The 27,410-nt window shown below is 37.9% G+C and overlaps 1 protein-coding gene across 2 annotated transcripts in view; it reads right to left on the reverse strand.

The window, feature by feature from the left end:
• The window catches only part of Tgfbr1 (transforming growth factor beta receptor 1), a 55,535-nt gene that overhangs the window by 22,479 nt on the left and 5,646 nt on the right, over nucleotides 1-27,410 (reverse strand). For both annotated transcript variants that reach the window (XM_034502329.1, XM_034502327.3), the window contains exon 2: nucleotides 59-304. In XM_034502329.1, coding sequence (XP_034358220.1) covers nucleotides 59-304 — 246 coding nt within the window. The remainder of the gene's footprint in view (nucleotides 1-58; nucleotides 305-27,410) is intronic.

The following is a 27,410-nucleotide window of genomic DNA, read 5'->3' on the forward strand; positions in this document are numbered from 1 at the left end:
AGAAGCTTTTCTTTTAGTATCTTGGAGGAAGGAAGGGAAGGGTGTTAATACAACTTACCTGTAGTTGGGAGTTCTATTTTATTGCAGTGGTCCTGATTGCAGCAATACGTTGTAGTAACTGCCCCTGTTTTTGAAGACGGTGCACAAACAAATGGCCTGTCTCGAGGAATTAGGTCAATTTCAGCTATACACATACTATTGTGTATAACTTTGTCTGTGGTCTCAGTGACTGAGACAAAGCAAAGACCATCCGTCTCACAGGTAAAATTATCCTTTGTACAGAGGTGGCAGAAACACTGTAATGCTAGAGAAAAAGAAAGATTTTTATTAGAAAAAAAGAGTACCAAGGTTAAGTTTAAAAGTTCAACATTTACACTACTGCTATATTTACTATAAAAATTTATACACTGTTCAAATATCAAACTTTATTACTCTTAGAATGTCCAAGAATTACACACACATAGAGGTCAAGGTAATTTAGTGAAATTTTAACCTAGCCCTTCCCCCACCACCAAAATTTGCTTCCTAGAAAAAATTCCACAAAATTTCATCTAGATAAAGCCTCATTTGCCCTCCCATTTGAAACACAGTACAGTTACACTTGTTCCTAGTACTAAATTACACAATCACACACAGACACACAATACCCCTCACAAGTGATTGCAGAGCAATGCCTGAAAATAGTGCCACAAACTCATTACAGGCTGGAAACCCCATTTCAGTAGATTTGTGGTAATGAAGTAATAGATTCATATGGAACCACAGGTTTTCTATTCATCCTGTGCAACCCCTACGACATGTACTTCCAGCTGGTATAGGGAAGATTATTCCAGCAACAATTTATATATTCTAGCCACATGGAACCTAGTTATCTATTAGATGCCCACTGTATCTATTAGATCTTGTGACTCAACTCTAGGAATGACCCCTTTATGGAAATGTCTGCTGTCACCAACATCTTCTGTCATACACAGCCATATCCTCTAATGGGGTTAAGTGCTTCCTTAAAGTGCACACAGCTTACCAGAAATGCTGACTTCATTATTTCCTCCCCTAAGAAAATATAAGTTCTTTGAATTCAGAGACTCATATTCATCCTGGAAATCCACCATACATGGTTCTATGCCTGAGGGCAATATTCAAAACTTCTTGCTGAATGAACATAGGTAATCTAATTACTCACTGGCAAGGGAAAAGCCAGTGAGGAGGAATGGCCAACAATGATGAGACCAGGAAGGTTCATTATATACAGAAAAGGAGTGGTGAGGCAGACAACAACCCAGAAGAAAGCTATCTTCCTAAATGGCTTGTGCAAGGAAGTTTACTTAGCAGGCCTGAGTTAAACAACCCAGCATATTCACAAGAATAGCCTATCTTCAGAACTGTCCTTGACTGGATGTGAGTGCAGAGCCTCTGGGATATGCTCTCTGATAAGAATGTTTCTGTATGTATATGGCTTTGGGTCACACAGTACCAATTTGACCAGATAGTTTGTACTAACAATGTGATTCACAGAAAAGATCTATTTTTTGTTTGTTGGAATAGAGGCAGTTAAGTCCTTACTTAGCTCAGCTGTTATGCACACTATTACCCTATGGATTGTGATAGCTAATCTAGATCATCAACTCGATCGGGTTGAGAACTACCTAGGAGATTTGTAAAGTACTCCTCTGAAGGCACTTCTGGGGAGGTTTTGGGTTGAGGTGTGGAGGCCTGCCCTGAAGGTTACCATCCTGAGAAAGACAGAGAGCCAGAGACAGACTGAAAGACCCATTTAAGATGCTCTGCCATGCCCTTCCCAACTTGATAAATGAAACCTCTAAAACTCAGTAGACTAAGCCCTTCCTTAAAGACTGATAGCAATCCTTAATTTGTTTCTGTCAGATACTTTGTCACAGCAATGAAAGAATCTAACTAATATAATGGCTGGTGACTGATCCTCAGTAAAACCCTGGACACCAACCAAGGCTCAAGTGGGCTTCACTGGTTGACAGCGCTTTGTACATACTGTCATATGCTAAGAGAATGAAAAGTCCTGCTCCACTGGGAGAGACTATCTAGAAAACTGCACCTGTTCTCTGCCAAACTACAGCCCAGATACCTTGCAGCTTTGTCAAACTTAAGCTCTACCTTTTCACTGTAGTACCTTGTATCCATGACTGCAACAGCTTTGAGTCTTCTTAGTGGCAAAAGGGAAACATGGCCTAGCACTCCCACCAAAGGCCTGGAGTTCCCCTCCCCTTAGGGAAGGCAAAAAGGAATGAATCTCAAGATGAGCAAGAGTGAATCAAAAGCAGAAAGTTTATTCAGGCAGAAATTCATCTGGGAAAAGAACAGTATGCCTCCAAAATTATAAATATGAGCTTCTTGTGGTATTTTTATTGTTCATATGATGAAATCTACAAGGCATAAAGATTAAGCAAATCTTAAAACTTAAGTTTAAAAAAAAATCAAATAAATATATGAGCTAGATTACATCTTTCTATTAACTTAGGGAACTACCTTTTTGAATTTTTGGCCTTATTATGTTTGGCAAACACAGTACCACTAAGTACTGAACTACATATCCTGGAGCTTTTTTGCATTTTTCAAACCCTTGAGACACAGGCTCAGTTAAGTGGCCCAGGTAAGCCTCCAATTTGCTGTCTTCCTGCCTCAGCCTCCTAGTGTAGTGGTATAGTGGTATTATAGGCCTATACAACCTACCACCACCCCACTCCACAGAGAATCATGAGAGCAGGCTAAGAATTCCCTTCTCTAAGTGAAATCATAAGGTGGTTTATTAGATATAGAAACATCTAAGCTCTAAGTAAGCATAGTTTATTATCCGAAGCATCTTGCTTAAGATGATTTTAGGAAAAAAGTACTCTGTTGTTAGGGTCCACACTAGCCCACGTTGGGGCAGCCAAAAAATGTTGCGGCCCAAGAAAAATGTTGAGGCTCGTGCCGACCCACGTTTGGGCGACCACTGTATCCCGGCCCAAGCTGCCGCTCCGGTCTGCGGGTCAGGGTTCAGCAAGAGCGAGAGTGAGGACTGACTCGAAGAATGCAGACCAGACAGAGTGTGATTCAATCCCGTTTATTCTTCAGTCTAAGTCCTAAGTCTTGAGTTCCTAGTGCCTAATCCCTAGCTCCTAGTCCCTCCAAGTTCCAAGTTACTTCTTCCAAGTTCTCTTACAAGTGCCTGCTACCTGTCTTCTCTCTGCTGTGTCTGGTTCTCTCCTCTGTGTCTCCCTAATATCTAATGTGTCTGATTCTCTCTTCTGTGTCTCCCTAATGTCTGATTCGTCTGATTCTCTCTAAAGCCAAGTGTCTTCTACCTAATGTCTGATGTGTCTGAGTCTGATCTGTTCTGTCTCTGCCTTTTATATGTCTCACTTCTAAGCCACGCCTCTAAAAGTTACACCTTTAATTATGCCCTTAGGTCTTGTCTCTAAATTTGATCTCTACACTTCTAAATCATACTCTTAAGTTACACACCTTTAATCTCACACACCTTTAATCTCACACACCTTTAATCTCAAGGTATCTAAACCAAGATTATCAGAGTGTGCTCAGCTGTTGTAGGCTATTGTAATCCAAGTCACATGTCAGGGTATATGGCTCAAGATGGCTGCAAAGCTGATAGCTGCTTTCTGCTAAAAGTCGGCCCCCAACACTCTGTAACTATTCTGAGTTTATCAAATCATGTTTTTTATTTCGTTCCCTTCCCACAACATTTTACTTTTTTCTGTCTTCCGACCCAGTCTCACTGTGAGTCTTTCTACCAAACCATCATAGCTAAGGGTGTGGTGTTTGGGGACCCTGAACTGACTTGATAGCTAAACTCTTAACTCAGGAACACCAGGTTCTTTTCAAGCATGCTTAAAAAGGTTTCTGCTGCAACCAGCTCACTTGCCTATTATCTTAACAGATTAACAAAGTTTTATTTTGACTATTATAAAAAAAATCTTCAGAGCCAATGAGATGCACTTGCCATATAACCTGCTGACTTGACCTCAATCTCAAATACTTAAATGAAAGACAGAAAGAACCCCAAAAAGTTGTCTTCTGACCTCCACTATGTTCTCTTCCTCATACATAAATAAGAATAGTAAATTGAAAGAATATTTTCTTTCTTCCTGGAGTTCATTTGACTTAACTTTACTCAAGTATGAAGGGAATTCAAGAAAAGTAAAAAGACAGAACACTGTTAAAAAGAGATAAGTATGGTGTTTTGTCAAAGAGATTTAGTTCTTTCTGTCTAGTCAAATTCCACCTCTTCCTCCTTCAAGATTATCCTTCAAGATCCTATTCAGACAAAGATCCTTTCCACAAGTGATCTGAGCCCCCCCCCCCTTCAGATTACTGGGGTTTGTTTCATTTGTTCCCACATACCTCTGCATGCCTTGAAGATGCATGCAAATATGTCTATATAGTTTGTTAGTGTCTCTCCTTACTTTAGGAAGGGCTGTGTTTAGCTGTTTTGTTTTATTCTGGACCTCTAGATAGTATCAGAAAAATATGTCTGCTAATTGGTTGCCCCAACAAGAGGTCACAAACATCAAGGAGAAAAATGCAGTCTATGAGTTACATATACATTTTCAGTCCAAAGATAATCTATCAACAATGATAAACATTCTAGATCCTGAGTAACCACCATCTATCTTCACAAGCATTACAAAGCTTTCACTGCTGTTTCTACAGTTATGTGAAAAGCTCATTCAGGTCAAGTGTCCTTGTGGCACACTTTACATACAGACAGCTTCACAATATGTATACAATAAAAACATACAAGTAACACAGGAGTACAGCACAATGTGAACCTGGTAGAGTTGAAATATCCAGTGCCCTGAGTCCATGCAAGCCTTACACAATCCTTTCTTTGTGCAAACATTCACTAGCAGTATATATGGCTGTGATACTCAACAACACTTTCTGTTCTAACTTTCAAAAATTGGTTTAGAAAATCATTTAGTGAAGACGTCAATAATAGTATAATTCAAGCCACATCTTCGAGTAAACAAAATATCTCTTTAAAACCAACATTTGAGGACTGCTTGCTAGCAAGTGTTTTGGTTAGGTATGAGATCCCATTATCCTGAACTTCCCAACAAGCCCTGAGGTCATTAATACTATCTTGAACATTATTGACAAGAGCAGCCACTTGCAGCATTTATTATCACTGCAGTTAGAATAGTAAAACAGATATAAAAGTAGATTCAGACATAAGGTCATCTTATTTCCACAATAAAACAAACATTGTCACATCAAATAATTGTATTAATTTGCATTATGTTATTTGTAGTTGTCTTTGATTCTAATTTACAGATTTAATTTATAATTGTAAATAAACCCAAAACACTAAGTTTTATGTTTTCTAGTTTCATGTCTACAATTTAAGGAACAGTGTGAAAAATATGTTTTGTACTTTTATTTCAAAGAGGTCTACATACAATGAAATTTTGAAAAAAGCCAATGCTGAAGGGCTTTTCTTATTAGTCTTTCAACAAGAAAGTTCACTAGACAATATAAACATCATATAACACAATGCGTATCCAGGCAAGGGTTTATCTCTTGAGGGAATTTTAAAATTCCATTTTCCAGTCTAAATCAGATTATTGAATACAAGATTGCAATTATATGATGTACAGGCTGGTTTTGTGTGTCAACTTGACACAAGCTAGAGTCATCACAGAGAAAGGAGCCTCAGTTGAGGAAATGCCTCCATAAGATCCAGCTATAAGGCATTTTCTCAATTAGTGATCGATGGAGAAGGGCCTAGCCCATTCGGGTGGTGCCACCCCTGGGCTGGTGGTCCTCGGTTCTATAAGAACAAGCCAGGGGAAGGAAGCAAGCCAGTAAGCAGCACTCCTCCAAGGCCTCTTGCATCAGCTCCTGCCTCCAGGTTCCAGCCCTGCTTGAGTTCCTGTTCTAACTTCCTCCAGTGATGGATTGTCAACTGGAAATGTAAGCCAAATAAAACCCTTTCCTCCCCAACCTGTGTTTCTTCTCAGTGACAGAAACCCTGACTGAGACATATGACATAGTAAAATAGTGTATGTAAATTAAAACAGAGACAGATTCTCATGAACATATATCTTAATTCTCATTTCTTACAAGTTGAAGTCTGTAAGCTAAGTGTGGTAGTGCACACTTGTAATTCTAGTGCTTAGAAGGCAGAGGCAAGAGGATCCAAAATTCCAAAATAGCCTGAGTTTCATACACAGTAAATTATAACTGACTTTATTATTAAATAGATCTGGATTATAACATTCCCCTTTTTAATTTCAGTGTTTTTCTTCTTTCATGTGTATGTTTCAGTGCCTGTGTGTGTATATGAAATGTACATATGGGTACCTGGGGAGGTCAGAAGGAGGGTTATAGGTTGTTGTGCATACCTGATATGGATACTGGGAACAGAACTCAGTCCTCTGAAGGAATAGCATGTGTTTTTAACCACTGAGCCATCTTTCCAGCCTCCACCTCTCTCCTCTTTGGAACAGGGCTTTGGGCTGGCAACTCCCCAAATTTGTCTTTTGACCTCTACTCACACACAGTGATACACATATACTTATACACCCCCACAGTACACACAAATATTTTTTTTTTTTAAGTAAAAGTGGGGCTGGCAAAATGCTCAGCGGCTTTCTGCCACTTTCACCAAGCCTGGGGACCTGAGTTTAATCACCAGAACCCCCATGGTAGATGAAGAAAACTGACTCTTTTAAGTTGTCCTCTGACACACATGTGCAGTGGTACATTTTCTCTTATAAATACCACATCCCAAATAAAAATGTAATTAAAATATTTTAATTAAACTACATCTTAGTTTCCATTTTTAAATATTTTAAGTTAGTATACAAAGTAATGGATGTTATTACTGCATTGTTGCATATATGTATCATTACCCTATCTCACAATTCACCCATGTCCTCTCCTTATCGCCTTGCCCTTTACTAATAGTCTCTTTTTATGTCTTATGTATTCCATTACATTCTTAAGTAGGATCCTTCACATTCTGACACTTCCTGTTCTAGATGTATCACACACACACAGTTAAATCCAGGTCTCACATGAGAGAAAACAGCATCTGTCATTATGTGTCTGGCTTACTTCATTTAACACAATTTATAGTCCTATACATTTTCCTAAATGGATACTGCTGAATAAAATTCCATTATATACATAGACTATGTTTTTGTGCATTTATCTGTGGATGGACATCTAAGTGGGTTACATTCTCTGGCTGTTATGAACAATATAGCTATAAACATAAATGTTCAAGTATGTAAATGCATTTTTTAAAGTGGTAGTTTTTCTTTATCCCTGACTAGCTTCCAAATAAACCAACATTACAAGATTTATTTAATTAGCTTTACAACACAATAACCTGGCAGTCATTGGTCTATTCTAATCCTCTAAACTAATCTGGTTACCTCCCAGCCAAAATCCCTGAGATATTTGCATTTTAGTATTGGTCTGGTTCTGGGCTTTAGGTGTCTAAAGTGTCTCTCTTTTCCATAGTGTCTCTCCAAACTTCTTTGTAGTAGCAAGTCCCTTCTTCCCTCCTCTTCTTACTGAAAACCCATGGTATGAATAGTTTACAAACTTAAACTTGATTATCCTGATTCACTATTTGTGAGAAGTAACAGATTTGGTGACTTTATATAAAACTTTTGACAAACTGTCGAAAAAATAAGGAAAATTATGATGTTGGATTATTGTTCCTAGGATCTCTTGATTAAATTGGCAAAGGAAAAGAATGAGCTCCATGATAAAATTAACCCTCTTCTAGCATATCAGAAAATAGTGAAAGACAGCAATGGACTCTGATAAAATTGATGGGCTCCAGATGTGCATAAACAATGTAAAGGTTTCTAAGTGTGCCCTGGAAGAGAAACTTCTCTCTAGCAGCCACAATGTTCAAGTTGCAGAAAATCAAAACTGAAAGGTTGGCTAAATTACAGTGAAAATTCAAGCCCCAGACTGAGAGGATGTCAACAGTTAAAGAGCATTAATTGGTTGAAAATGGGATGGGCATGTGAGGGAGGACCCTATTCAAGCTGAACTTAACTCTGAGATTCTCAAGGATCTATCTCACCTGAGGAAGTAGTCTCTCCACCCTTGGCAGAAGACGTTCTCTCATCTCCACCTCCTAAAATAGTGCCCTTTCCATATTTGACTGAGGAAATTAATCCTTCATTGTCTGCTAAACCAGTAGTGACCTTCTCTGGAGGGTATACCAGGAAATCTGTGCTAAGATACAAAGTCCTTTGTACATTTACCCAGGAGTAGTATGGCTGGATAATACAGTAGTTCTATTTTCAGGGATTTTTGGGGGGCTGTGTTTGTTTGTTTGTTTGTGGAACTTACACATTGACTCCCATAATGGCTACACTAGTCTACACCTGAAAAGCAGTGAATGATAAGGGTTCCCATTTCTTTACTTGCCACCATTTATTGTCATTTGGTTCTGAATGAGGTGAGATATAATCTCAAAAAGCAGTTTTAATGTTCATTTCCTATATTATATAGCTAAAAATGTTGAGTACTGTCTTAAGTATTTATTGGCCTCTTGTATATTTTCTTTTGACATTCAGTAGCCTGCCTATTAACTAGGTGATTTTTTTAAGCTTTGTGTATTTTAAATATCAGACTCCTGATACTGTTTGATACATAGTTCCCCCCTGCCCCATTTTGTAGGTTCTCTCTGCTCTGCTGATCGTAGCCTTTGTTGTACAGAAGCTTTTGCTTTCATGTATTCCCACTTATTAATTCTTTTATTACTTACTGTGCTACTGGAATCTATCACAGAAAAAGTTCCTGACTATGTGTATGTGATGGTTAATACTGACTGTCAACTTGACAGAATCTAGTATCTCCTATGAGACAAGTCTCTGGGTATGCTAATGAGGGACTATCTATAAATGTCTGCGAAGGACTATCTATATCAGACTAATTTGGTGGGAACACCCAACCTAAGTGTGAATGGCACATGGGGTCCCAAACTGGAACTGAACACAGGCATTCAACTTGGCCGACTGCCTCAAGCTCCTGAGGTGCCATGACATTCCTGACATGACAAACTACACTGTCAAGTTGGGGACCAAATTAAACCTTTTCTCCCTTGTTTCTGTCAGGATATTTTACTACAGCAAGAGAAATATACCTCTAACAGTTTCAGGAGTTACAATCTCTGGTCTGAACTGATTTTATAGGTGTCATTTGTTAAAGTTTTTTCATATTTGTAAACCTTTGTTTACAAATGTTACTTGTGTCCTCTTATTCTACTCCAGGGTCTCATCCCATGATCCTGTCAGTACTATATAGCCTGCTATTATGGCTACACAGTATTTTACATCAGACGCTGATATCTCCAGCACTACTCTTTCTGCTAAGGACTGCTTTTGCTATGTGGGAGTCTTCTGTGCTTCTACATGAAAAAGTTTTTTTATAGCTGTAGAAAAAAATGCCATTGGGAGCCTACCACTTGATGGAGATTGTTCTGAATTTGTACATCACTTTTGGTTAAATTGTTATTTTCACAACATTAATTCTGTTAATCAGTTAGTGTGGGATGTCTTTCTCCTTTTCTTTATTTTGAATATTTTATCTCTCTAGTTAAGTTTATTCTTATGTGTTTTTTGTTTGTTAAAGATATTATGAATGGAACTTCTTCCTGGATTTCTTTCTCAACATGATTGTTATGGATATGTAGAAAAGATACTGTCTTCTTGTTGTATGTTAATTTTGCACCCTGCTGCTTGGTTAAGTGTTTATCAGGTGTTGGTGGAATCTACAGGGTATTTTAAAATAAAAGATCATATGGTATGAAAATAAGTTAGTTTGATATCTTTTCCTACTTATTTCCCTTTTCTTTTGTATTACTGCTCTAGCTAAGACTTCAAGCACTATATTGAAAAGGGCAGACAGTAGACACTCTTGTCTTGCTCCTGATTTTAGAGGATATGCCTATAGTCTTTATTATATAGCCTTTGTTATATTCTAGTATGCTCCAATTTACAGTTTCTTCAAGGCTATTATCATGAAGGGATATTGAATTCTACAGGCCTTTTCTGTATCTATTGAAAAGATCATGTGATTTCTGTCCTTATATCCATGAATTATATTTACTTATTTTCATAGGTTAAACTAATAACTGCATTCCTGGGAAAAAAAGTCAAGTTATTCATGGTATATGATCTTAATGTATTCTTAATTTGGGTCTATAAGAATTTATCCAAGTTTTTTTCATATATTTCATCAGAGAAATCAATCTATAACTTTGGGTCTATAAGAATTTATCCAAGTTTTTTCATATATTCATCAGAGAAATCAATCTATAACTTTCTTTTATTGGTTATATCCATGTCCAGTGTTAGTATCAGAGTCATGTTGGCTTCGTAGAATGGGTGTGCTGAGGTTCCTTCCATTTCTATCTTATGGAAAAGTTTGAGAAGCATTGGTATTAGCTCTTCTTTAGAGGTCTGCTAGAATTTGATAGTGACTATCTAGTCTTAGACTTCTTTACTGAGACTTTATTGCTACTTTGATCTCATTGCGTTATTTATATCCTTTTAATTTTGCAGGCCTTATGTCAATGAACATATATCCATTTCTTCTAGATTTTTAAAGCATATATTTTTCAAAAGTATCCCCTAGTAAGCCTCTGGATTTCACTGGATAATACTCCCTTTTACATCTCTAATTTTATTAATTTGGATCATTACTTTTTTTTTTTTTTAAAGATTATTTATTTATATGAGTACACTGTAGCTGTCTTCAGACACACTTGAAGAGGTCATGAGATCCCATTACAGATGATTGTGAGCCACCATGTGGTTGCTGGGAATTGAACTCAGGACCTCTGTAAGAGCAGTCAGTGATCTTAACCACTGAGCCATCTCTCCATCCCAGATCATTACTTCTTTTATTTAGTTTGGCTACAAGTTTGTCAATTTTATTTTTATCAAAACCCAGCTTTTTTGGGGGGGAGGGCAGGCAATGGCTGGAATATAAATAAATAGTTAATTAAAAACAAACAAAAGAACCATCTCTTCAAGGGACTATATGCAGTGCTCATTTAATTTCCATTTCATTAATTTCTGCTTTGATATTTTTTATTTCTTGCTGTCTACTCCTCTAGGTTGGACTGTTCTACTGAGACTTTGAGGTACACCATGAAATAGAAAATAGGAAGAAAAGTTTTATAGTATATGCAAGTCAAAACTTGGAGAACGTATAGAATGTGCTGTATCAGTAAAGATGTGAAAGGTATACTGATGGGGTTTTCCTCAGTGGCAGGATTTCATCTTTAGTTGCTGAATCCCAAATACTCTAAGATAATCAAATTCATTAATGGTTCAAGACTAACCACAATGGTTTAACAACAAAGTCAGCATAATTCCATTTCCAACCTAGCTCATCTTAATAACATCAAGTCAGACACTGTAGGCTAACACATAATGTGAATAAAAAAACATGTTAAGAGCAACTCCATTTATTAATACAAAAAATATATTTTCCAAATGATGTGCTTAAATTTACACTGAAGAATCCTAGATTGATACAACTTTATAAAACTCAAAGATTGTAATTCAGTTCTATCATTTATAAAGAAATCAAGTTAAGAGACCCATAATGATTAACAGCAATTATTCTATGGTGGTTACACAGATAGATATGAATTTCCTCTGGATAATCATCATGAACAGGAATGAGTTCAGATTACCAGTACCCATGTAAAAGCTTGGTATGGTGGCACATGCCTGCAATCCTAACACTTGGAGGAGGAGGAAGAGCATAAAAATCTCTGGGACTTGCAGGCCAGTCGAAGTTCAGTGAGGGACCCTGTCTCAAAGAAAGGTGAAAAACAATTGAAGAGGATACCCAATATTGACCTCTGGTGCATGTGTGCTCTCTCGCGCACACACACACACACACACACACACACACACACACACACACACACACAAAACTCAATTGTGGCTCATCTGGACAGCTACATTTAGATCCTTAGCCTGATATTTTGTTATTGATTGTAAAGATAAAAAAACAAACTCAATGTTTAGTACCTTCCTACTATACTGTTCAACCTGGTTTCTAGCCCCTAATCTCTGGGATTATGCAAAGGTTTAATTCTGAGAAGTGTATTTCCTTGAACTTTCAACATTCTGAAATCTAGATATACTTCACAAAGTTATAAAAATAACAATGGGGAGAAAGGAACAGGACACACACCCTCATAATCCAACCTCTTGGACAGAAAAGGTAAAATAGAATGGATATTCCAACTAAATGGGTCCCGCAAAATGGCAGCATCACTGACAATGTCATAAATGACAACTCAGTCTGAGACTGAAGAATTGCTAAGACATAAACAAAAGCCTATCAGAATTCCTCAGAAACTTGTGATGTAGATCTGTTTGTCAGGAAGAACCATTATTTCCTTTATCTGCCCCACAGCCACAATCTCCTTATCAGCACATACCTAATACAAACCAAAGTTCCCAGGATAGCTCCTGGCTCTTCTGGCCTGCAAACCTTGCTACTACTCTTAATTTCAGGCTGTTCCAGCAACCCCCAAGAGAGATAGGCATAGAAGTTTCTAATTTCCCAATCAACCTTTCTTTCTACCCATAGAGTGGTAGTCCGGTTCACTGTTTTCACTGCACCCTTACTTACAGAGATGACCATAGATTACCATCTGTTCATTAAATCATCACATTAATTATTTGCACTGATTGCTTTCCTGCAGCTGTTATAATTTTGATGGTTATTAAAATGTTTGTACATAAATTTCACTTCGATTCCACACTAAAAGAAAAATACTATGTTCAAAAAAATTTTACTCAGACTGATACCAAGAATAGAATTACTTCCAGTGAGGTTTTCAAATATTCCAGAGTAAGTTGGAGTTTTCAGACCTTGATGTGATATGAAGGATTATCAGACACCAAACTCCTAATGTGTCAAATGAAGTAACTCAAATAAAAAGATAGCAGTCCCCTTGGGTATCTTTCTTTACTGTACAGTGTGAGGGTGATAAATCCTATCCATACCTGACAAATCCTTTGAGGCACTAAAGTCAGCCCTTTCTTTCCTTTCCACCTATTCCTCTACTCCAATTCTTCTGAGCCATCTACTTTTCCCTCACCATTCCCAACACCACCTCCCATCTCACAGCAGACCTTTCCCCTCCTTTCTCCTTCTCCTATCTTCTGTTGGGGGCCGACTTTTAGCAGAAAGCAGCTATCAGCTTTGCAGCCATCTTGAGCCATATACCCTGACATGAGACTTGTATTACAATAGCCTACAACAGCTGAGAACACTCTGATAATCTTGGTTTAGATACCTTGAGATTAAAGGTGCATGAGATTAAAGGTGTGTGAGATTAAAGGTGTGTAACTTAGAAGTGTAGAGATCAGAGTTAGAGACAAGACCTAAGGGCATGATTATAGGTGTGACTTAGAGGCATGGCTTAGAAGTGAGACATATAAAAGGCAGAGACAGAGATCAGAGAATCAGACATAGCAGAGAGAAGACAGAGAAACAGTACAACTTGGAGGAAAACAGATTACCTGACATTAGGTAGAAGACACTTTTAGGAGACACTTCAGAGAGTACAACTTGGAGTAGGAATTAGGCATTAGGTAGCAGGCACTTGGAAGAGAACTTGGAAGAAGTAACTTGGAACTTGGAGGCACTAGGGACTAGGAACTAGGGACTAGGAACTTAGGACTTGGGACTTGGAGAGAAGAAGAGAGACTGAAGAATAAACGGGTTTGAAACACACTCTGTCTGGTCTCCATTCTTCGAGTCCGCCCTCACTCTCTCTCTCTCTCTTGCTGAACCCCGACCCGCGGACCGGATCGGCAGTTTGGGCCAGGATACAGTGGCCACCAAACTCGGGGCAGCCCGGGCCTCAACATTTTGCTTGGGCCACGACATTTTTGGCACCCGAAAGTGGGGCTAGTGCAGTTCTCAACAATCTTCTACCACTAAGTACAGCATGCCAGCAAGATTCTCTTCCTCCTTTTAATATACTGCTTTTAGTACAGATGAGACTACATGGCTGACCAGGTTATTGCCTTGAGTTGTTCTTTTTTTGAGACAGGGTCTTGCCGTGTAGCTCTGGCTGACCATGAAGTGACAGAGAACTGCCTGCTTCCAGCTTCTAAGTACTGGATTAAAGCATCACACCCAACTTCAGGGCTTTTCTTTTTTTTCTTTTTTTTTAAGGTTCATTTATTTATGTATATGAGCATGTTGTTGCTGAAACAACAAAAGAGGGCATCCAATCCAATTACAGACAGTTGTGAGCACCATGTGGCTGCTGGGAATTGAACTCACAGAATTGAACTCAGGACCTCTGGAAAAGCAGCCAGTGCTCTTAACCCTGAGCCATCTTTCCAGCCCCTTTTGGGCTATTCTTTATGGTCCTAAATCTTCTTCAAATGAACCACCTTAGGGTCACCCTGCAACAAGAATGGCAAAGGGAGCTTGGTAAAAAAGCAGTCATATAAATGTAAAATAAAATTTCTGATCTACAAAATATTTTACTTCCAAATGTAGGGATTTTAAATAAAAATCTAGCTTTCCCAGAAAAATTCCACTTACTTCTACCACTTTCAAATAACTTAAGCATTATTTATAATTTTAAGTTACATCTCATTACAGAATTTTCAACCATTTGTTTTTCTGTAAGACTTATTTTCCTCAAGGCTTCATGAAATTAGCTAACACAGTATTAATTGGTAACAGAGAAAGGAGCACTAACAGGCTATCCAATTACAAGAGGAGACACTAGAAGGGAGTAAGTAATACAAAGGCCTTCCTTTAAGTTCAAAATGAGCGGATAAAGATCTACTTATCAGGTTTGGAAAATTTGACAACAGCTCTCAAAGAATGAACTGTATTAGTAAGTGACAACATATTAGTCACTTGAATATAAACTCTCACAGAATCAAAAAACAAGTAGGAACAGAAAGTTACTCTGGCCATGAAAATAAACCCTTCACTCAACAGACAACTTTCTACCAGTGGCATACATGTCTGTCTGTCTGTCTCTCTCTCTCTCTCTCTCTCTCTCTCTCTCTCTCTCTCTCTCACACACACACACACACACACACACACACACACACACACACACTCTAAATAAATTTAAAGGAAGAAATAAGTAACATCAGTTTCCAAGGAAAAGGCCTGGGTGACTAGAAGATGAGTAGACATATACATTTGAAAGACGTATGAACTTCCAAAAGAATGAGTATATTATACCTACTTAATGATGCTGAAAAAAAATTAAGATGCTTCTCTATGTTCCATCCTTTTCTCTATACTTCCTTCACAACTATACATCAACATATTCTCCTTTGGAAGTAGTTACTTCATTCCAATTTCAAACTTTTGTTCACTCTGCAAAGTAATTTGCACACGCGACACACACAGCCTTTAAACAGTTACCTTTTAATCCATTCATGTCATCCTATAGAATTTAATCTAAGGAGATGAGAGCAAAAATGTATACACATACATGTCCATCCGTATTTATGACTAAGAAACCTGCGTGAATGACAGTGCAATGAGAACCTCAAGTATGACACAGTCAGACACAGAAGACTAATTTTACCAGCATGTTTGAGGACAGGAAACGTCATGTTAAGATAATCATGTTAATAACTGCAGGAAGAGAACAGGAAGTAAAGCTCCATGTGGCATAATGACAGTTCTGCCAAGTTCTTATTAGTTTTTTTTCTACACTTCTGAGTCTGGGTATGCATAAAGCAGGCTGGTGTACCCAGCATTGCATTAGAGCCTAAGAAGAAACAGGAAACTTCTGTTTCTGATGGTGAGTGATGAAACAATATCTAAATTTCTTATTTTCTCCTAACCACTTTTACTTAGATTTCAATTTGATTAATTGGCTTTATAAAAACATAATTGTTGAGCATACAGAAATCAGACTTACACTGAATCCTAATTCTACCAGACAGCCACAAAGTAAATCTAAAAAAGTCACTAATTTATTTTGAGCCTAAATTCTTCAACTTATACTCTGTAACAGTACTAATTACAGAAGATCTGAGAGTTAAATGTAGAGTTGGATGTTAAATATTAGCACAGTGCTCAAAGTACTTAATAATCCAAATTTGGTATACAATCATTCAAAAATATTCTTTAGAGCATCTACTTCATGATGCTACCCATTTTAGAAGCTACAAAAATAATCAGAACTTATCTTTAAACAGCTCTAAGAGACAATACTAACACAGAGCTCAATATAAACTGTATGCACAAAAGCAATAGGTATTTACAAGAGTTATTATCTTGCCATTTGTGGAATTTTTTAAATAACATCTGAACCAAGCTGGCAAAAGAACTTTACTGTGGAAGCACAGAGGGTATCTACAGGAAATACAGCTTTGTTTACAACCCAAATTCACAATAGGTTCTGGGATTATCTTTATATAAAACATTCCTGACTAATAAGTTCATACCAGAACTTGCTAGCCATGAAATGTTTACACTGATTCTAGTCCATTATTTTACAGATGACAATACAGAAAAGTCCTAAGTGTTATATCAACAAATTCATATTTATTTTAGAAAAGAAAAGAAGACCAAAAAGAATGAGAAAACCTACAGTGTTCTGACTGAACACTGATGCATAAGATGAAGGGTACCATGTTTTCTCTCTGGAAATCAAGAACAGCTATAGGGGTCACCGTGCCTTGGCTGTGTGGTGATGTAATAAACCATCCTGGACTAAAGGCCTGAGGTATAAGATATAACTGAGGTAGAAGATGGAAGTAGTAACCACCTTCCAGAGCTGTCTCTGACTCAGGGTACAGGGAATAACACCTGGGCCAGCAAACACCTAACAGCCTATGGGACCCATTGCTGAAGAAATGAGCTAATAGTTTCATGTAGTTAGTAGCTTTTCCCCTAGAAAACAAGAGCATGTGTAACCCACACAGAGAGAAAACAATGTTCAGAGGATGTAGAGGGTAAGACTCTTGCCTTCTACTTTACCACATGGAGAACAAAACACACTACTGGTGAATGCCATGGGAAGTGCAGAGAGAGTATAGAAAAGGATAAGCTCTCTGAAAAAAGATGCCCACACTAAATATGAAGAAAGTTAAAGAAAGGAAAACCACTTAGGAGAGATGATACAAGAACAAATGGACAATTTAGACAATATACACAAACAAATAAACAGATAAAACCACATTCATTTTTAAAAAGCTATTAGCAAATTGCATAATAAAACTTGGAAGGGTTAACGATATCCCTCAGTAGGGTAAAGCCTAGCATAAAAGCAGCTCAGGGTTCTGTTCCTAGCATTACATACAGGAGCTCACCATACATCTAATTGAGAAAGGTAAAACAAGAAACTTCTAAAAACCGAGGGTGGGGGAAAGGCGGCAATCTAGATACAGAAAGATAAACCACACTGATTTAGAATGCCCCAACTTCCCTGTACCTCCCCTAGGCAGCACCATAGAGCTGGCCCTCCCTAGTAGAGGGGGCACAGGTAAGCCAGCCCCTGAGGGTGAGAGTTCAGGAGAGTTGGCCCTGTCACTCACTGTCTGTCCTGAGGTTGCATGGGGCAGAGGTGATGGCCTCCCCTACTCTCACCACCTATGGCAATCAGGAGAACTGGCCCTGAAGTCATGAAAGCAGGTGAGTTGGCCTTGCCCCTCACTGGCCACAGTACTTAGCAGAGTGGGCCCTGCACCTTGTCTGAACATCACAGTAGACCTGTGGAGAGGGCACAGGTGAGCTGTCCCAGAGGGTGAGAGTCTGGTTCACTGGCTGCTGCCCTTGGGAGAATAGGCCCCACAGCTTGACTGGGGTAGCACAGTGGAGCTGGAGCTGGAAGCTTGGGTAGGGGTGAGCTGGCTCCAAGGGCATGAGAGCAGAGAACTGACCCTGCTTCCTGCTGATGGCAGCAATGGGTGGCCTAGCTGGAGCAGTGCTGGAGAGCTTGCCCTGGTAGTGTAAATACGAGAGAGTTGTTGGGCTGACCAGCTTAGCTACTACCCAGGCTCAGATCAGGGCTCTGGAAATGGGCCACTCTAAAATCTGTATCATCTGCAAATGGTTGGGATAAGTGAAAGAACCCTGCTGATCCAAAACTTCAGTATCTCCATGACACAGAACAATAAGATAACCAGGAGGAGTCCCAATGAGGTTCCAATATTGATGGTATTACAGAAGCCAGAGATATCAAACCAGATCAATGACTCATTACAATGGACATCTGCAAGTAGAGATGTGTGGACAGAGGGTGTACTGTGGGACACACTGTGACATACCACAGCTTCCACAGTGAGATGCGTTCTATGCCTTGTTTTTGTTGGTGGTGTTGGTGGTACTGGTGGTGGTGGTGATGGTGGTTGGTGGTGTGTGTGTATGTTTTATTTGGGGTGGTAAATTGCAAGAGTAAAGGCAGATATGAGGGGACAGGGAGATTAGTGGGACTGGAGTACATGTACTTACAAAGAATAATAAAAAGTTTAAAGTAAATAAATAAAATGTGCCAACCTTAGAACTAAAGTTAAAATATATTGGGGGCTGGATGGCTCAGTGGTTAAGAGCACTGACTACTCTTCCAGAGTACCCGGGTTCAATTCCTAACACCCACATGGAGGCTCAAAACTGTCTGTAACTCCAAGGTCTGACATCCTCCCATATAGACATACATATAGGCAAAACACCAATGCACATAAAATAAAAATAAATTAATTTTTATATCTATCTATCTATCTATCTATCTATCTATCTATCCATCCCATTCTCCTATCTTTTTTCTATTCATTTAATCTTTTTAAAAAATTTTACTGAATATTTATTTTAATGTTTAACAAAAACAATTTAGTAGTTTATTGATCAAATCTCTTTTTTTCTTTGCAGTACCAAAATGTTCTGTCCAGACTGATCTTCTAACTTCTTGCCTTCTAATTTTCCTTTAGGCATTACTTTATTAGGCAGAACTACCAGTTTTGGAATGGAGGGTACACATTCATTTCTAGATTTCTGTAACTAAATTTTCCTTAACCAAAGGATTATTGAGAAAACATAAAATTTCCAAGTAAACACATTTATTTGGTTTTTATTTATTTATTTTTGGTTATGGTTAATTTCTAATCGGAGTGTTCTTTGTAGACCTCTGAATGGTAAACTTCCTGGAAAATCCAGTAGTATTCTGAAAGAATGCTATTTATGATTGTAAAATTGGAATTCATTAACTCTTTATTCTCTAATTTGAACCTGCTTTTCTTCATCTACAGTTGTTTTATGTGTCTTACATGTTAACAGTTTTAGTCATATAACATATTTTACTAGCTATATAAGTATTAATAATGCATCATAGGGAATGGTGTCTCTTAACACAAAACACCTCTTACCTAAGGCTGTGCAGCTTGACTGTTACTTTGTCTGGCATTAATCTTATTTTAGCTACCTTTTCTTGTTATCATATTTGCCTTTTATTTATTATATTATTTTGATGGTATTTTAAGGATTTCTTGAGATGGAGAAAACAGGTAGATTTGCAGTCCTCTTTGTGCATTAATAGAATCTAAAAAATTTATCAAAAAGAAAATAACCTTTCAGATTTATTAAGTATTCATGGGCTTAAATTTGCCCTGTAATTAGATTTTTTAAGGTACATATGTACAATTTATAGTGTTAAGTAATTCTTCAAGACTTTTAATATAAAAAAGTCAACTCTTCGTAGTCCCTGCTCTACTGAAGCAAATTCATTCTACCCTTGATTGGTTTTCTCTGTATTTTAGCTTTACTTAACTCCCATTTATTTGCAATGAAAATGTTATTGAACCTAGCAAAAACAGATGGTAGTTAGAAAGCTTGAAAATTCAGTAAATGACAACACATAGTAGTTACACCTGCCTTCTCGCATCTGAAATGTTCATCTCCCTCAGCAAACAAAGTGTAAAAGCAAGCAGCTACAGCTCCTCATCCAAGAACATAACAAACTAAGCCACATAACTTAGGGCTTTACTGCTATTAACATGACCAAGGCAACTCTTACAAGGACAACATTTAATTGGGGCTGGCTTACAGGTTCTATACTCTTAACCACTGAATCATGGACTCTATTAGGGTAAGGAAGCAACCACTTCATGGTAACTGAATTCCTTTGAGGAACAAACTTGCCCCTTAAGCCTAAACTATGTGGATGAGAGGAAGTTTTCAGACCCAGAAACCTAGATGTCAAGAAACTTGGCAAGAATATGACAGACTTCCAACTGCTGCTAACAAGTGGTTATTAAAGAAAGCCTGCAGTAGTGGAGAAACAAAGACCTGCTAGAGTCAAAGAAACGAAGGCCTTGGTATCACTTGGAGAAGTAAAGATACAGCATAAAAGATTCTTCTTACAGAACTGTGACAGTTATATACAAGTCAACAATTAATTACTAAGTTCTAGCTATGCTTTACGATACATAGATCATAGGTGATTACACCCATCTGTTCTGTGAGACTCGTTTTCCCAGTTCCAGGGACTCCACGCTAAATTAGAGGAAAGCATCTAGCTGCTTAGGTAGACTTTTACCTCAGGGCACATTACTTGCAATGCACTCCTAATTCGGATATTTCTGCCTGATGCCTACTCACTCCCCACTAACCTCATTTCCTTCTTTCCATTTCCCATTATAAAATAAAGGAAAGCTGGATTTGACTCTATCCCAGCACTCAAGAGGCTTAGGCAGGTGGATCTCTGTGAGTTCAAGGCCAGCATGGTCTATATAATGAGTTCCAGACTGACTGGGGCTACACAGTAAGACCCTGTCTCAAAAAAGGTTAAGTGATAGATGAGACCTAACTAAACCATTTAATTGGCCTTTTTTTTTGTTTAATAAAAAGATACCATGGAAGAGACAATAGTATTCACTGAGTGTGAGAGCACAATAAACGATAAAGACAAGAAAATAGAACAAAGAGAGCAAAATAATAGAAGAGAAGGGAGGGGGGGAGTATTTCTTTATAAGAAAGCAATCCATAAGCCAGACTTGGTGGCTTATAGGTTCCAGCTACTTGAAAAACTGAAATAGCAGGACCACAAGTTCAAAGCCAGGATGGGCAACTGAATAAGACCCTGTTTCTACCAAAGTTAAACAAACAAACAAACAACAACAAAACAGTTTTTTAAAAAGGGCTAAGAGTAAATATATCTTAGCTGGGGCTAGATGAAGCTCAGTATAGAGTACTTGCCTATATGAGTGAGGCCCTAGGTTCAATTAATAGTACAGAAAGAAGAAAGAAAGCCATCACACCATGCTTTGTCTCTAGTTATTTGTCAGTACCAGGCAGGACCTGTTTTGTGAACCTGTGTGAAGCTTGCAATCAGAATATCTTTCCTCACTGAGGAACACAAGTAAATTGGCCCCTGGTTTATAATTTTTTTCCAAATATAAAATTATATAAAATAACCAAAACTATTTTAACTTGCTTATTTTGGTAAAAATAATTATATATAATTACTGTTGAAGGAAATCTACAATAGACCATCTTGATGTTTTATTTAAATCTGTTACACACTGAATAACAAAATTAAAATGTCAGTTTCTCAATTGGAGAATACTCAAATCAACAGCCATGTGCTAAACAAAGAGACTCAATTAGAGCACATTATAGTTCAATTTGGAAATGAATAAATCAAGCAAAAAATACATATACACACACACAAATGAAAAGCCACAGTTGCTGTTCTTTTGTCTCTATATTCTGAGTAGGCCCGGCTATATCCTCCATGCTCAGTGCTCTCAAATATGTCTCTTAGTCCTAGCTTCTAGTAGAAAGGCCTTTTATTTTTGCTTTTGTCATAGGATCTATTTGAATTTCAATACATATTTAAGGATCTTATATTGTAGAAATGTAACAGGATGCCTGTACAAGGTGTCCTAGAACTATAAATACACCATTATGTAACCAGTGAAGTCCACACCTAAGAAATCTAGATAGAACAGTTATCCTAAAGCAAGTAATCAAAAATAAGGTGAGTTTTAGGTTTGTCCTGTTGGTGAAATCAAGGAAACTCTGACAAGGACTTAAAGTAGCCAACAACTACAATCAATCAATCAATCAATCAATAAAGGATAGATGACAAACAGATACATACATACATACATACATACATACATAAAATTTAAAAGGGAACAATATCCTTGTAAGTTGTGAAGAGTAAGCAAACATACCATTCATTTCCCAGGGTGCATACATAAAGACAGATTCTGCTAAGAAGCAGGAAGATTTTAGATGTGCATATCTCAGGGTTACTATAAAACTGGTAAAACAGAAGACCATATTCTGGGTACATGTCATCTCTCCTAAAATAATCATTTTTAATACTCATTACCCAGAAATCACTTTTCAAACAGGAAACACAAAGCAAAGACACTTCCAGCATCTGGCCTACCTTGACTTGTTAGAAGAAAAACATGTCTGGTTCTGTTCATCTTTGGTGACCATTCTTTGATGATGTCTGCTAGATGGATACTGGCCAATTTAAGAACATTAGGAAAATGTCTTTATAAGCCAGCTCAAATAGTTTCACATTGTTTTCTAACCATTATCCTCTAGCCTCTAGCAAAGCTTAATTCAAATGTCCCAGCTTTACATCAGCTGTTCCACTGGTATTAGGCATTCATATGTCCACACTTGTCCCTTAAATAGGGAAAGATGGTGTTAATAAGTTCTAAACTGAACCCTAGGAAAGTGTTAAAGACTGAGCCTCAGAACAAGAAATCAGAAATGTCAAGTCCAGCAATAACTTTATTCCTTGGAAATTCTTTGAGTACTGTAATCTTACTGCTTGGGTGGAGTGGGATGGAGGGGGAAGGTTGTTCATGAATTCTTACTGATAAGCAACAGGAGCTTCAGCTTCATCTGCCACTGCTGCTAGAAAATAAATCGATAACTACATGCTCAAATGCAAAGCCTTCCTCAGCTACAGAATAGATAACTGTCCTGTGTCTGTTTCCTTCTTATCTTTCCCAGTCATTCGGGTCTCTTTTTATTTCAAGCTAAATCCTCTTTTGAAGAATAACCAGAGTACAAGACAATCACTAAGTCAATTATTCTCGTACAATAAGAAAGTTACAAGAAGATAGTATCCAAAAAAGATTTTATCTTTGTGAAAAAAATTTTATCTCTCTCTCTCTCTCTCTCTCTCTCTCTCTCTCTCTCTCTCTCTCTCTCTCTCTCTCTCTGTGTGTGTGTGTGTGTGTGTGTGTGTACACAGGTGCCTTCAGAGGCCAGAAGAGGGAATAAGATCCTCTGAAACTACTTACAAGTGGTAGTAAGCTATCTGATGTGGGTGCTAGAAACCAGACTCTTGGTCCTCTGAAAATGTAGCAAGCACTCTTAGCCGCTGAGCCTTACTTCCAGCCTCATGAAGATAATGCTTATCTTCAAACTATGAACCCTAGTGGGGTTTAGCTGGCATATTAGCTAACAACAGGAAACAAGAAAGTTTGGGTTACACCTAAATATACAGAATTTTCCAGGAGAACAGTATAGACACAATCAACTCCAACCTTCCATATAATGCAAGAAATTTCTTCTGTAGCTTTTCAGCCCTGCCTGCACATTCTGCCTGCATTCTTTGCAGTGATAGGTATATTTTGACAGCTATTTTTTAAAAAGTTCTTTTGTGTCTTGTGCTGAAATTTGTTTCAGTGTATCAATTGTTTCTCTACTTACTTAAATATGTAATAATTTACTCAATACCTACTATGTCAGGCTCATCTGAGGCTTGTTACATACACTGCTGTGTTACTCTCTTCCCAATGGCCATGGGAGTAGGCATTTAACCTTTGAAAAATGTTCCCCAATGAAACACACCCATTAAAAGATAATTACAGACAAGTATACCAGGCTTTGTTTATCTACTCTTAGAAACAAAAATACTACTGATTTTCTGGGAACCTATCTTTCAGAATTGCAAGGAAAACAAACTTCAGTTAGAGAAATTCAAATAGAAAATGAAACAGTCCATAGATACACAGCACCAGTGTTTGATTTATGAAACAGAAGAGTAGCAGGAAAACAAACAAACAAACAACAAAAACATTTAACAGGACAGGGATCAGGAAACTCCAAGAAAGATTTCTGTAATATCAGCGACCGGAGACCAGTAGTGGAGACCTAAGTTCCAAAAGGAGCTTCCTGTCTTCTATCTCAGCCATGAACCAAAGCAAATTCTTAAATAGACTGAATATTTTTATTTATTTCAGTATAACTAAAAGATCACATTCTGAACGCACATATCTTTTGTTAGTCAAATGGGAAATATACAAATTAAGGCCCTCCAACACAGGAGTGAGGAACATTGAACTGAGCAGGATCCAGACCCAAGCTAGGACTTCAGGATTACGACACCTCTTAAGGAGGCTTTTCAGACTACCAGAAACCAAAAAGAGAGCAGACAGAAAGGAAAATAGTGGTAAGGCATTTTTCTTCATTCCCCACTGAACAACTAATGGCTCTTGGATACCTTTACCTAATTCAACCTGCTCAAGTCAGAATTCATCTCTCTTCAATCTTTCTTTTTCCAGATTCCTTATAGAAGACATTTTCAGGGGCCAAGACCTCAGTCAGTCTTTTTTCATGGAGTCCGTCTTGACTTCTACACTCTACTTTTTACAGGTAAGACCTTCTGCCACTTAAATTATTTACCATGCACCAACCAACGAAAAGATACTGCTTTCAAGTTTACCTCCTAGTAGAAAAGAGGTGAAAGAAATGAAATATATATATATTATATATATGAATATATAAGTACATATTCATAATACATAATACATAAGTAAATAAAATACATAAGTAAATAAAATATGTGGGAAGGAAGTATTACAGAAAGAAAAAGTAGAATATAACAATTTGTAAAACAGATCAGAAAAACTTTAATGAAAAAAAGGGATATCAGAGTGATGAGAGGTGTGGGAGGAGGCCATTCAGGAACAGAGAAAGAATAATTCTGACTAGGCTGAAATGTCACAGAGCTCCTCTTCCGCTCCATTCCCAGTATCATCAAACCAGTTACAAAGTCTCCCTAGACACTGTCCTGCTCCACTGCCTCTGTGGTAGTTCAACGTTCTTTTCCCACAGTAAAACTGCCAGTTCAATTTTCACAATCTCTCTTACCCACCCACCCCATTATGACAAACTTTTACTTCACTTAAAATTCTTATAACTGTATCATGGTCCTATCCAGAAGTGCCATCTTCCCCTATCCAGGACTGCTTCTCTTTCAGTCCTCTACACTCCACTGCCGGGCAGGGTGGAGTTAAAGTTCTATCGCCTCTGCAAGTACTGTTGTGGCTGCTATACCTGAGTCTGTTTCTCAGAACTGTACTTTCTAAATGAGAACCTGTCAGCTAAGTTTCCTGTATTTCCCATCTTAATGTCATTACCAAATATTTGCTAAGAAAAATTCTTCAAGCTGTAAAGTGTAAAGATTTTTATTAGCACTGATAAACTTCTAAACACAATGGTTAGAGCATTTTCAGGGGATGGCAGAGGACTCCATTGGTAAAGTGCTTGCTGTGCAAGCGTGATGAGGTGAATTAAGACCTCCCAGCACTCACAGAGAAAACTGAGCATAGCTGTACACATCTGTAACCCCAGCACTTAGTGTAGGGTTGGGATGCAGAGACAGGTGGAGTCCTTCCTGAATTTTCACTAGCAGCCAGTCTAGCAGAAATAGCAAACTCTAGGTTCTGTCAAAGAGACCTTTTTAAAAAGGTAGAAAGCAACAGAGGAAGACACCTCACATCTACAAGTGAATATACATAGCCATGGACCTGTGCGCGCGCGCGCGCGCGCGCGCGCGCACACACACACACACACACACACACGCACACACAGACACACACAGACACACTTAAAATATTTGAAAAAAAAGTATTTTTTAATGTTCAGGAATGCAAAAGGCACCCGTTTTAATGATGGTTGACAGCTCTATTTTGTTTTTCTTTTCTCTAATCCAAACTTTCATCTGTTTTCACTTCTGTACTTATTTTTAAAAGCAGGAGTTTGCTATGGGCTATACAAATTAATATAAAGTGATCAACTATCATTGGGCTCATAAATGATTCTCAAATTACCTAAAAATACAACTTTAAGGAAAGATTACACACTGAGTCAATTTTAATTGCAGAACCAAACTGCAATTAAGACAAGCTGAAGCAGCAAGGCATGGTGGTACATGCCTGTAATCCTAGCACACAAATAACTAAGGCAGAAAGATGGCCTCAAGCCCCAAGAAAGCCTAGGACTATACAGTAGCCAGCATAGGCTCTATAGCAAGACCAAGTCTCAAAACTATTTCTAAAAGGTGTGTTGTGTGTGGGGGGATGGTGGCGGGGGGAGGAGTATGAAGAGATGACTCAGTAGTTAGGGTAGCTTGGTACAAAGAAGAAAAACAGGGAAAGGGGAATTGCTGGAGTTTACTGGCATCCTGCCTAGTTGAGAAAATATGAGTCCCAGGTTCAGGAAAAGATTCTGCCTCAAAGGAATAGCAAGAGAGTGGTAGAGAAGGTCACCCGATGAACCCTTCTGATCTCTGGTCTATACACAAGCACACAATTTACACTCATACTGATACAAATAAATATCTTTTAAAGTAGAAAAATAAAAAACAAAAAGTTTGATTCGTATTTTCATGAAAGGATTTGCTGCTAAAGTAATTCTAACAATATACTCACTGAATATAAAAGTAGCACAATATATAGGCACTTCAAATGCAAGCTTCGTCATTCATTAACAATATGACTTTCCTTGACTGTCAAATGGAAACCAGAAGCTCCTCATTTGTACATCCTCATAAACAAACTAGGTATCAATCTAAGCAAACTCCTGTCTTCCCAGACAGAAGGGGTTAATGGTAACATTTTAGTCTCAGTAGTAGACTATTGTTAATCTATAGCTGTTTTAACTGAAGTAGGATCTTACTGTTATAAAAGCCTTTATTACTGGAGGGTCAAACACAAAACCTTAGTATCTTTGGTCAATATTAACGAGCACTGAAATGGATCCATGTTGCCAAAATCCAGTTATCTTCTGAGCACTAGTTTTTCCAGACCTGGAACAAATGGAGTCATCCTGTGGACTCAAGGATGTAGCTCAGGATAGAAGACTTGCCCAGCAAGTTCAGGTCCTGGGTTTGATTTGCAGCACTATAGTCTCTTTTGTAATTAATCAGTGTGCAAACAAGAATTTGTTCCTTTTGTGTGCTACTATCTAACTAACATCCAAAGTTGGCTACTAGGTTAAATGAGACAAGGTAAGTAAGTGCCTGGCACACTCTTGTAATATATTCTACTAGTGAATGTTAATGCAGCCTATCTGTATAGTCTGCAAGTTATTGGTATTTAAGCTAGAAATTAATTTTGCAT

The sequence above is a fragment of the Arvicanthis niloticus genome, chromosome 5, assembly GCF_011762505.2.
Source record: "Arvicanthis niloticus isolate mArvNil1 chromosome 5, mArvNil1.pat.X, whole genome shotgun sequence".
In the NCBI taxonomy this organism is placed as follows: Eukaryota; Metazoa; Chordata; class Mammalia; order Rodentia; family Muridae; genus Arvicanthis; species Arvicanthis niloticus.